General features: G+C 38.9%; 1 protein-coding gene across 12 annotated transcripts in view; it reads left to right on the forward strand.

Annotated features, from left to right (window-relative positions):
* BBX (BBX high mobility group box domain containing) overlaps nt 1-12,979 on the forward strand; it is a 278,064-nt gene that overhangs the window by 249,579 nt on the left and 15,506 nt on the right. For 9 of the 12 annotated variants that reach the window (XM_082696959.1, XM_082696957.1, XM_082696949.1 and 6 more), the window contains 2 exons: nt 6,606-6,695; nt 8,056-8,115. The exons of 1 other annotated variant lie outside the window; for it this stretch is intronic. In XM_082696959.1, coding sequence (XP_082553085.1) covers nt 6,606-6,695; nt 8,056-8,115 — 150 coding nt within the window. The remainder of the gene's footprint in view (nt 1-6,605; nt 6,696-8,055; nt 8,116-12,979) is intronic. 2 more of the 12 variants (XM_082696950.1, XM_082696951.1) reach the window with 1 other exon arrangement.

The raw sequence follows: 12,979 nt of genomic DNA on the forward strand, positions 1-12,979 counted from the left end.
CTATAGTTTAGGGGATGACTAGGAGCAAGGAAGTTTAAAAATAAAAGTCTACAGAAGATTCTCTATGTACTAAATCACTCTGGATGTTCTTTTCTCATGTTAAAATTGACAACCTCTATCTTTAGCTTTGTCCTTAAATTGTACTTTTCAGATTTCGCTGAGTGTGGTTGGGTCTGAAAATATGTATCCTTTGCTTCTTTCTAACCCATTTCATCCATCCTTATGGTCCTAAGAGGTCTCAGAATTGTTTTTCTGCATTCTCTCACTTTTCTTTCCTGTGATTGCCTGTGTATCATTCAGGTGCACCTGCCCTGGATTTCCTGGGTTTGTATAAAATGCATAGGAGGTAGTGATTGCAAATGGATTATAGAGAATACTATTAATACTAGTAATACTAGTAATATTAATGTAGCATGTACACATACTGTATATTTTTGTATTTGTTTATTTTCTTTCCCTTGTTGCTCACACCCCCTCACCCCCCAAAAAAGTCAACAAATCATTTTGTATCTCTGTTTCAAACCACCATCAGCTAATCCAGAAGTATTTGCTTTTGGTTATTTAGAAGAATGACTTGGTGTGGTCATCAGAAAACACTTGCACAACTCACTATTATTGGTAATAATAGTGACAGAGGTAATTTCTTGAGCTCTTACTTTGTGCCAACCAGTGGTTTAAGAACTTTGTTTGTTCATGCAGCAAATACTATTCAGAACTAGTCATCTGCTAAACACCATTCCAGCGTGTAGAATATATTTGTGTATGAAAACAAAGAACTCTGCTGCCATGGTGGTTACATTATGGTGGGGCAGCCAACCTACACAGTGTGCAAAGCATATAATGTGTTAGGTGAGAAGTACTATGGAAAAAAGAATAGGTTTGATGGAACAACTAGGCAAAAAATCAGCAAGTAAAGAGAAGATTTGAACACTCTGTATTAACTAGACCTGACAAACATAGATGTATACTTCATTTTATTAGATACAGTGTTGTTTTACAAATTGAAGGTCTGTGCCAGTGCTGTGTCAGGCAAGTCTATGGGCATTCCAACATTTACTCACTTGGTGTCTCTGTGTCATACTTTAGTGATCTGTGATCAGAGATTACAATTCAGGTAATGGTTAGCATTTTTTAAAGATTTTATTTTTATTATTTAGAGAGACAAAGGGAGAGCAAGGGGAGGGCCAGAGGGAGAGAGAGAATCTCCAGCAGATTCTCTACTGAGTGTGGAACCCGATGTAGGGCTTGGTCCTGAGATCATGACCTGAGCCGAAATGAAGAGTTGGGTGCTTAACCAACTGAACCACCCAGATGTCCCATGGTTAGCCTTTTTAGCAATAAAGTCTCTTTTCATTAAAGTATGTACATTTTTTTGTAGGCCTAATGCTGTTGAACGCTTAGTAAACTATGGTATATTGTAAACATAACTTTTATATGCAGTGGAACACCAGAACATTCATCTGATTCATTTTATTGTGACATTTGCTTTATTGTGATGGTCTGGAACCAAACCTGCAGTATCTCCAAGCTTTGCCTATATATAGAACCTCCATCAATAGTAGAATATGTGTTCTTCTCAAGTGCACATTGGAATAGTCTCTAGAATATACTATCCACTAGGCCATAAAACAAACCAATATATTCGAAAGGATTGAAGTAATTCATATGGTATTTTCTGATTACAGTGGAATGAAATTAAAAATCAACAACAGGAAAATGTTTGGGAAACTCTCAAATATGTGACGATTAAACAATACACTCCAAATAGCTAATAAGTCACTTTGGCAGCACATATACTCAATAACCAATAAGTCAAAGAAGAAAAACTAATAAAAAGAAAGAAGAAATTAATAAGGAAATCAGAAATTACTTTTGAGATGAATAAAAATGAAAATACAACATGCCAAAATTTATGGGATACAACTAAGACAGTGCTTAGAACAGAGTTTATAGCTATAAATGTATATGTCAAGAAAGAAAAAAAGATCTCAAATCAATAATCTGACCTACATTAAACATGGTAAGAAAAAGCAAATGAAACACAAAGGAAATGATAAAGATTAGAGAGGAAATTAATAAAACTAAATAAAGAATAAAAAATCAATAAAGAGTCAGTAAAACCAAAAGCTGGTTCTTTGAAAAGAACAACAAATTGGAGAAGTGTTTAACTAGACCAATTAAAAAGGAGAAAAGACTAAAGTTACTTCAATAAATAGTCTAATAGGGGACATTACTGCTGACGTGCAGAAATGAAACAGATTAATACAGGAATACCATGAACAGTTATATATCAGTTAATTAGATAACCTACATGAAATGGACAATTCCTGAAAAGCACAAACTACCAGATAACTGATAATTAGAAGAAATAGACAGTCCAAATAGAACAATAACTACTACAGAGATTGAATTTAATAATCACAAAAGTACCAAGGTGTGGGGGGTAGCGGGGAGGGAACCAGGCCCAGGCTTCACTACTAAACTCTATCAAACATTTAAAGAAGAGTTAAAATCAATTTTTCACAAACTCATTCAAAAATTAGAAGAGGGAATATTTCCTAATTCATTTTGTAAGGCCAATTATGACCCAAATGTCAAAACTAGACAAAGATACCACTAGAAAAACTACAGATTATAGCTCTTAAAAATAGGAACATAAAATTCCTTATCAAAATAGTAGCAAACCAAGGCCAACAATATATAATAAGAATTGTATACCGTTACCAAGCAGGATTTTACTCCCAGAGTACAAGGTTGGTTTAACATCCAAAAATCAGTGTAATACACTATATCAGTAAAACAACAACAGAAAACCCATGTGATCATCTTAATAGCTGTAGAAAAAAAGCATTTGACAAAATCCAACATATTTCATGAGAATACTCAACGAACTCAGTGGAAGAAAACTTTCTCAGCCTGATAAAGAGCATCTACAAAAATCCCGTAACATCCTATTTAATAGTGACAGACAATGCTTCCGCCTAAGTTGGGGAAAAAGATAAGCCCACTCTGAGCACTTCTGTTCTAGCCAGGGCAGAACAGAGGTTCTAGCCAGGGCAATTAGGCAAGAAAAAGAAACAAGAGACATGTGTATTGTGGAAAAGAAGAAGTAAAACTGTTCCTATTCACAAATGACATTTTATATCGAAAACCTGCAATGCCCCCAGAAAACTACTCTAGCTAATAAATGAATGAGTTCAGCAGGTTTGAAGGACACAGAAATCAGTTGTAATGCAAAGAAAGAGGAACCCTCTTGTGCTGTTGGTGGGAATGCAAACTGGTGCATCCATTCTGGAGGACAGTGTGGTCATTCCTCAAAAAGCTAAAAATAGAAATACCCTACGATCCAGCAGTTGAACTTCTATTTACCCAAAGGATAAAAAAAAATTGCACATTCAGAGGAATATATGCACCTCAATGTTTATAGCAGCATTATCAGCAATAGCCAAACCATGGAAAGAGCCCAGATGCCCATCAACTGATGAATGGATAAAGAAGATATTCATCAAAAAGAATGAAATCTTGCTATTGGGAATAATGTGGATGGAACTGGAGTGTATTATGCTTTGTGAAATAAATCAATCAGAGAAAGACAAATACCATATGATTCCACTCATGTGGAATTTAAGAAACAAAATAGATGAACATTTTAGGGCTGGGGGAAAAAAAAGAGAGGGAAACAAGTCATGAGAGATTCTTAATTATAGAGAAGAAACAGGGTGGCATGGAGGAATGGGGGGTTGAGATAGATGAATGGTGGGTATTAAGGAGGGCATTTGTTATGATTAGCACTGGGTGTTATATGTAAATGAGAATCACTGAATTCTATTCCTGAAACCAATATTGAACAGTATGTCAACTAACTAGAATTTAATTTTTAAAAAAATCAGTTGTGTTTCTATACAGTTTCAATGAACAATCTGAACATGAAATCAGGAAAACAATTCCATTTTTAACATCAAAAAGAATAAAACATAGGAATAAATTTAACAAAAGATGTGCAACACATTGAAAACTACAAAGTATTGTTGAAAGAAAGACAATCAAAATAAATGGGAAAACATCCCATGGTCGTGGATTGGAGGACTTCATATTGTTAAGATGGAAACACTCCTTTAGATTGAACCCAATCCCTATTAGAATTCCAGTTTCTATTATAGATCCTAAGAGAGTCTATTTTTTGTTAAGATTTTATTTGGCAGTGAGACATTGTAAGAGAAGTATCACAAACAGGAGAGGTGGGAAGGGAGAAGCAGGCTTCCCCTCAAGCAGGGAACCCAGTGTGGGGCTCAGTTCCAGGCCCCTGGGACCATGACCTGAGCCGAAGGCAGACGCTAAACGACTGAGCCACCCAGGTGCCCCAATACTAAGAGATTCTAAAATTTGGAAATGTGAGAGATTCGGAACAGCCAAAATAATTTTTTCAGTTTTAAAACTAGCTACAAAAACCAGGAGGCAAGGCAGTATGGTACTAATGTAGTTATATAGGTTAATAGAATAGAATTGAGGCCCAGAAGTAGACCTATATATATCATCATTGGCTAATGGATTTTCAACAAGGAAGGTAAGACTGTTCAATGGGGAAAAGATTAGTCTTTTCAGAATGGTGCTAAGACAATTGGATAACAGTATGCAAAAGAATGACTTTGGACTCTTATGTGCCTCAGGAAATATACCAGAAATAACTTGAAATGGAACACGGACCTCAGTGTAAAAGCTAAAGCTGTAAAACTTCTCAAAGAAAACATAGGGGTCAGATCTTAGTGACCTCCGATTTGGCAATGGATCCTTTGATGTGACACCAGAATACAAAGTAAATAAATTGGACTGTTAAACAAAATTTAAAACTTTGTGCTTCATATGACACTAATAAAGTGAAGAGACAATCCACAGAATGGGAGGAAATATTTGCAAACTACATATCTGATAAAGGACTTCTAACTAGAATATATAAAGAGCTCTTAAAACTCAGTAAGAAGAAAGCTTAGTTTAAAAAATGGACAAATTATCAAAATCGATGTTTCTCTAAAGTATACAAATGGCCAGTGGATCCATGAAAAGATGCTTAGCATCATTAGTCACTAGGAAAATGCAAATCAAAATTACAATGAGAGAAATACATCCTTCTGAAGGTCATAATCAAAGACAGGTGATAATGTTGATGAGGATGTTAAATAGTCTGGCGATTCCGCCAAAGGTTTATAAATACGGAGTTACCGTATGACCTAGCAAGTTCCACTGCTCGGTATGTGTCCCAAAAAATGAGCATGCATGTTCCCACAAAAAGCTTATATATGAGTAATCATAACAGGATTATTCATAATAGCTGGAAGGTGGAAAACCAGCAACATTTCTATGAGCCAGTGAGTGAATAAATAAAATGTGTAACTGTATAGTGGAAAAATATTCAGCCTTTAAAAAGGAGTGGTATGCTGATACATGCTACAACAAGAATGAGCCTTGCAAACATCATAGCACATCAAAGAATCCAGAAAGCGAAGACTGTATTACGTGATGTATTTATATGAGATTTCCAGAATGGGCAGATGTTTAGAGACAAAGTAGATTAGTGATTGCTCAGGGATAGAGGGAATCATAAGGAAGGGTGATAGCTAAAGGATGTGGGATTTATTTCTGAGATGATGGAAATATTCTAAAACTGGTGACAGTTGCAGATATAGGTGAACCTAAGAGCCAGTGAATTGTCTATTTCAGGCAGGAGAAGTTGTTTGCCTTTGGCAAGAGGGCAGGGCATGTGGGTGTGGATGCTGCCTGGTGGGCAGGGGCAGCTTATAGAGTCTCTAAGTCCTTAAATCCTCACATCAACTCTTCGAGTTAGGCACTTTCATTATCCCCATTAACAGATGAATGAACAGAAGTTAACATAAAATGATTTGAGTCTGTTTCCCACAGGAATGTATCAGCACAGTATAGAAAGAAACAGCTTTGGGGAGGTCAGTGCTGCTGTTGGCATTTCTGACGGGGTATCTGACAAATCTTAGTTCTGTTTCCTTTATCTGAGGACACAAAGATACAATCTGAGACTTCTCTCCCCTCCCACCCCGATTTCTGGGGCAAATATTTTTCTATTTTTAAAGCATGTTTTCTTCCCAGAATAACCTCAGAAAAGGCCAGAAAGCTATCCGATTCTACCAGGCCAATTATTGTCCTGAAAGTGCTGTTCTTGTTAGGAAAACCATTTTCTTGGAAGAGAATAAATGCCCCGCCATCCTTTCCTTCACCGTACTGAAGTATCTAAAATAAAGTAAAATTGTGTCTGTTAAAAACTGTAACTACTCTGCAGTGATGGGTCTGTGGTCTGTCTCTAGTCACTAAATCTGCAGTTTCTGCTTAGGAAGTCCCAGCCCCAGTGGGGGCTTCTGCCCAATACATTCCAAAGGAAAATATCACTGTCTTTTAAATAATCCCAAGGAAGGGTGCTGAGCGCTAGTTAAAGAGGAGTAAAGATATGCAAGATGACATTTCTTGTGACTCCGTTTGCTTGTACCACAGGGGGGAGGAGGGTATAATTGTTTAGGAACACACAGTATTGTTTTATGAAACATTGTCAATTTAAAATATATTTATATTAATATTGTCTGTAGGTCCTTTCCAGTCTCAGAAAAAGAACTTATTCCACAAAATTGTCAGCAAATATAAGCACAAAAAGGAGAAGCCTAATGTTCCGGAAAAAGGTATTGGTGCCTTCCATCCTCCATCAAGGTTTCTTGGCCACCTCCATTGTGAATCCATCTTTGAGTAATGCTTCTGCGCACCGCCTTTGCCTTTTCCTCCCCTTGGCTTGCTTCAGTGTCATTGGCTCCTAATGCAGGCGTATTCACGATTTCTAGACTCCGCAGCTAATTGCAAAGAGAGATCTCCTTCACTTGGATTCCTACTCAAATCCCATAATGTCTCTATTTTCAGCGTTCCATATGAATCCTAAAATTGCTTTGTTTTCATCCATATTTGGTGCATTTTGTAACTTAGTCTTCTTGAGCTCTTATTCACTTATTTCCTTTGACTGTTCTCGTTTCTCTCATGTTCAGCAGCCTTCAGACCAGGGCCACATTTTCCTACCTCCTGAAACCTGAGGAGTTTTCTATTCATATGAGAGTGCCACCATTTCTGTAGTTTCTCTGACCCTTGAGGATTCTTGTCTGGGAGGATACCACTCCGCAGCTGTAACCCGTCTTTCTTTCCCCCAATCTACGATACTGCGTTTGCCCAACTCTTCCCACCCCCTTCAGTCACATGACTTCTTTCCAGAGGGCACTAGAGATGCATTGCCCTCCACCGTCTCTTCACTGTGAGCATCTGTCTTATTGTTACGATTTTGATGGGCCCTTGAACCTCTTCAGGGCTCATCTGAAGATTTCCTTCTTCTCATAGTTCAGGACTCCTATTCTTATTCCACCTAAAAGATAAACCTCCCCATCTGGTTCAGTCCAGCCACGTGTCCCGAAGTGAGGCTTTCTTTAGCATCGCCCTGCATGTTCCTGTCGTGACTACTGTGAGCCTACTCATCTGAGGCCCATTCGCATCCTCCTTGCATGGCCAGATGTGAAGCCTTTTGTGTTTCTGGAATGAGGCTTTAAATGCACCTGTCTTCCATGTGTAGACATATGTACCTGCGTGTTCCTGTATGTAACCTTTTACTTAATTTGGGTTTTATTTTCACCTCCACTCCAGCCTCTTGGTTTTGTTTTTTATGTTAATATTTTTCTCTGCTTCCAGTAGAGAAAACTCCCTCTTTAGGTAAAATGTCAGCTTTTATCATTTCCTTATAACTGATCTTCAGTTGTCTTGATTAAAGTCCAAGAAATAATCCAGCAATGTATTTCATAGAAGGCAGATTTATTTTCAATCCATTTCCTGTATCATCTGATTATTTTAGTTGGCAAATGCCATTTTGAGAATTAGTTAAAATAAAACTCCGCTTCTTTTGTGTGATAAAGTTCCTATTTAAGCTGTTTTATGTATTGTCTTCTCTTCAGTGTTATGAGTCTGTCCTAGGAGTAGAGTTTCACTTTCTTTCTCTGTCATTGTTTTTAGGAAGTGGGGATAAATGGTCCAACAAGCAGCTCTTCTTGGATGCCATTCACCCTACAGAAGGTAAACACGGCAGTATTCTCTGTCATTTTAGGTAGTCTGTGTTGGAAAGGTTTTTAAAGGCATAATATATATAGGCTCACCCGAGAGCCCAATACCTGAGGGCTCGTAATTTGGTTGTTTTAAATTTTCAAATCAAAACTGTCAGGTTTTTGACCCTGCTGGGGGGTCAGGCAGTGTGTCATATGGAGCTTAATTTGTCTAAGGGGCACTTAAAACCTTTGAAACCCATTCGCCAGAAATTAAAGTTTTCTGTAACTAAAAATATTCGTGTTGCAGGCAGATGTCTATGGGTAGAGTGGAGCCAGCGTGGGGCTTTCCTAGTCGGCTGGGCTTGGGCACGCCAGCAGTGTTCCCATCCTGAACTTCACCCCAGCACACCTCCCAGTACCTCTAAATATGTTCAGATGGAATGTTCCAGAGGCTTATGGATAACCAGGGAGAAGTTCCATGTTGACTAGCATAACATTACAGCTTCCTAAGTGCAGATTTTACTTCAAAATTTCCCACAGTCCTATTTAGTTGTGATGTCTACCTAATTTTTGTTAAATATTGAACCCTCCAGTGAGTACTCATTTCTGTGACAGTTAACGGGCTGTCCTCTTCTTACAGTTGATTCTTTTTTTTTTTTTTTCATTGTTGCTATTTTTAAGGAGCTCAACTGTTTGTTTTTTTAAGATTTTATGTATTTATTTTAGAGAATGCCCACCTGCGCATGTGAGCTGGTTAGGGACAGAGGGAGAGGGAGAGAGAACCTGAAGCAGATTATGCACTGAGCTTGGGGCCCCACATGGGGCTTGATCCCACAACTGGGAGATCATGCCTGGAGCCAAAACCAAGAGTCAGACGCTTAACCTACTGAGCCACCCAGGCGCCCCAAGCTGAACATTTTTTATAGTCCTTAATTAGGAGTCGCTTCATTTGAAAACTAGAAGCAATCTTAAAGATCATTGAGTCCAGTCCCTTTTATTTATTTACAACCAGAAAGGGGATCTTAAGAAGACCATGTCTTTTGACTCCCAGATAACCTCTCGTTCCTTTCCTGAAAGGGAGAAAAAAATTTCAGATGCACATTTGGCCTCAGTCATTTATCAGAAATCCTCATGTGTTAAAGGTATTTCTCAAAAAAATATTCAAACTTGAGTTTATAGCAAACATGGAATTGTTTTTATTTGATAGTCACAGTCCGCACAAGCCAGATGTCTGCCTTTATGTCACTGCACTTTTATAAAAAAAAAAAATGCCAGAGTTTATCTGTTACCTGGCCTGCTACTTCACATGCACAACCTCTCCAGAGGACTGTTTCTGCTCTTAGCTGCAAAGCTAAATAGGAATTGTCGTGCTGCTCTCAGCATTAAATGCTAACATCCAAAATGCGGTATATATGTATTAGCTCTTGTGAATTTTAAAGATATATTCTGCACAGACTTGATACGTGCAAGGCAGTGATGAACAATCAGAGGAATCGAAGAGGCTCTTAGACCATCTTTACTCCTTACTTGAAATGATACTGTTATAAATGTTTTGTTTTTTGAACAGTAACCCCGTGTCGTGCAGAGCGGGGTTTCATAGCATGGGCATAGAGGCAGAAAGAATGAATAAGGTTGGAATTAGGAGGCGTGGGTGTCAGTCTCCGATCTACTGCTAAGGAGCAGTTTTCAGTGGCATGAATTGTGTTTAAATCTCCAGGTTCACTCTCCACTTGTGTACTAAGTATGTGTATGATGCGTGCGTTTAGGGGTGGGGTGACTGCTGAAGGGGGTAACACGTCAGCCTCAAATGTCATTTTCCCTCTCATACTTGCTGTTACTACCTGGTTTTCTTGAGTGGGTAGTGTGGTGCTCTGGGTGGCCTTAGTCTGCAGCCCTAATTCTGCCCTTTAGGGGGCAGAAGAGTAAATCCATTTCAAGTATTTCAGGCAGTACCAAGGGTTTAGTGGAATAGAGTTATTATCGCTGATATTAATTATATTTATTACTAATATTTATGACTGCATTACAAATTTTAAAGAGTATGCACTGAAAACTGCATGTCTTCTGGTGAGGAGTGGAGTGTATATTCACTTCATGTGGTCAGGGTGAAAGGAATCTGTGCATCAGGAATTACCAGTAATTTAAAGTGACCTTTTTGGCTATTGATTGTCATACCTTCCCCTATATTTCCTTGTTCAGGTGGTGATGGTGCCCTTGGTGAATTATTTAGGCCCTCTTTCCCCATCACTTATTTAAACTCTACCTTGGAGAGCATACATACCTAAGGATAGAAGATGAAACCGTAATCAGGATAATGTTAACATGTGTTAGCCATCTTGGGCAAAGGTTAGACAGGGGTTGTTTATAGCTGATGTCTGTACGAGAAATGTTAGTTCCACTGAGGTGTTCAGCTCAGTTTGTTCTTCCTGACTTGGGCTAAAGGGGATGACTTCAAGTTCACTATTCTTTTTTGTACCATCCTGAGTATAATTGGCTTGCAGTTCATTCCCCCACCCCCAAATATCAGAAATCTTTAGATGCTTAGTAATCACATCTGCAGTTTAAATGCTAAGCTGATAGTCTATTTAAGCATTTTCCCCCATGCTTTTAAAATTTAAAATTGCTAAAACATTTCTTGACACTTTTGCAGATAATAAAAAAAAGATTGCTTATCACCCTAAAATTAAAGGTTAAATTATCAGATAAACCAAGATGACTTATATCTGCCACTGTGTTTATCTGTGTACCAAGTTCTGGTGTCCTGTGTTCACGCTTAAATTGGAGGTTTCTAATTGTAATAATAACGATGAAGATAATTAATACTTAATATTGCTTTATAGTTTCTAGAGGGCTTTCACAATTTTTTTTTAAACGAATCTTGGCAGGAGCCCTAGGGAATTCAGGAGGGCTTATTAGCCCTAAGTACATCATAAGAAATTGAAGCCTGACCAACATAAGCAGGAAGAGAAGAAATCGGCACTCTTTCCACTAAAACCCATGGGCTGCTTACAGTTTCAATTTTTCGGGCATATCTGAGCCCTTATTTGGCTCAGATGTTGCAATTTAAATGGTATCTTAAGAGGAAAAAAAAAAAAAAACCCAAACCTGAGACTTAAAATCTCCAGAAGATTAATTCCTTTGCAGTATATAAATCTAATTATGGGGAGAAAAATCTGGTTTATAGTTAGATTTTCAAACATGATCCACAATGCTCAGACTAACCTTGATCTCTTTTCTCAAGTTCAAAATAGCTGCTGTGTAACTTCAGCAGGGTCTCCTGGGATCTTAGATAAGGCTCATTCATTTGATTCTGTTTCCTGTGTTCCATTCAGCATCTGACTGCATTTTCAGCTCAAGAGAGACCAACCAAAGGCTGTGAGATTCCAGATTTGGCTATAGTAATTTCTGTGTAGGTTTGATTCCCCTAGTTGGAATGTGAATTCGTAACTCTGGAGCACTCTAGTGGCCTCCCGGGGTTTGGTACAACCACAGTGCTGCTATTTCAAAAGATTCACCCCACATTTGGGGAGCAGGGTTTGGAAAACAAGACAGTCTCTTATTGCCACATTCCTAATGTTGCTCCAGGAGTGAGCTCACATTATCTCTCTCAGATGATACGCTCCAAGTGTGTTATGATTATCGTGGAGTATAAAAACTAGCCCTGTGGACTTGTTTCGCAGTGCTTGGGTAGGTTTGTGTGTTCAATTACAAGCCGAAAGAGAAATGACTAATTTGTTTTTAGAGGACAAAAGCCTTTCTTTTCTCACATTTCCATTAGTTTGGCACGGAGGGAAAAAAGAAAAAAGGAACTGGCTTGCTCTCTTGGTGCTCAGCTTCAGACTTTTTCTCTTTCTGAGCTTCTTCCATTTCCTGTCTCTCACCACCAGGCCTTCCTTTGCTTTGCTTATGTTGCTGGACTCAGTTCTGCTGTTGCATCCCAGATGACCACTTCTTGGCCTTACCTGTTTTTCCTAGTTCTTCTGTCTTAGGATAGGGTTCTCTCTGAGTGCTGACCCTGAAGACTATCATTGGTCTTGGCCTCCAGACAGCATAGGATGGTCTGGGGATAGCTCCTGGGCCAAAGCATGGGGCAGATTCAGGCTTACCTCCACTTTCCAAATTCTGGCAAGATCTCATCATATCCCTCTTTCAAATGTGGACAATCTCCAGGCCCCATGAATACTTTGTGATCTGGCAGTAAGTTTAGAGGAGGAGACATCAACAGAGGTGGAATGGCCTCCTTTTCAGTGATTTATGAGAACCTTCAGTGTATTCTCACATTATGCCTCTTCCACTTGGTCTCTAACCTAACTTGCTCCTTTTTTGTCTCCCAGCACACCAGACTCTGGGACCTGATGGTTGGTGTCTGTTGGCCAGCCTACCTTCCACCCCAGCTCCTTGTCTCCTGGCTTCTGAGCTTCTCTGAGTCCCAATCTGCTTTTAGGCCTTAACTCTACCTCCCTTTTGCAACCCCTTTGCAGCCATCCCCTTGGCTTCTTACTGTGTTTTTACAAATGCATCTGGAACACCCAAGAAACAGAGCAACCACTGAAATGAAACCATTCGAAGGCTTACCAAAGGCAGGAGAACTAACAGTCCTTGTCAAGGGAGTACTCTTCCCTTGCCCTGAGACTCTGGAGCTGGCTGGAGGCTGGCTGGGAACCTGATTTTGGGCTATGTGACAAATGACAAGAATTTGGGGGCTCATGGCTCCTTTAGAGCCAGTCTAGTCCAGCCTCCATCTTTATATGAAGAAACTAGACACCTGTGGTCCTGCAGTTAATAAATTAAAAAGTCAAGAGTAGAATCTAGGTCTCTCTGTGACTGTCATTTCTGTTATCTCACGGTCTTTGTATAGAAATCAGGTCATCTTTTCCTAACCCACGTGGCCTTTT

The sequence above is a fragment of the Mustela nivalis genome (genome assembly GCF_964662115.1).
Source record: "Mustela nivalis genome assembly, chromosome: 1".
In the NCBI taxonomy this organism is placed as follows: Eukaryota; Metazoa; Chordata; class Mammalia; order Carnivora; family Mustelidae; genus Mustela; species Mustela nivalis.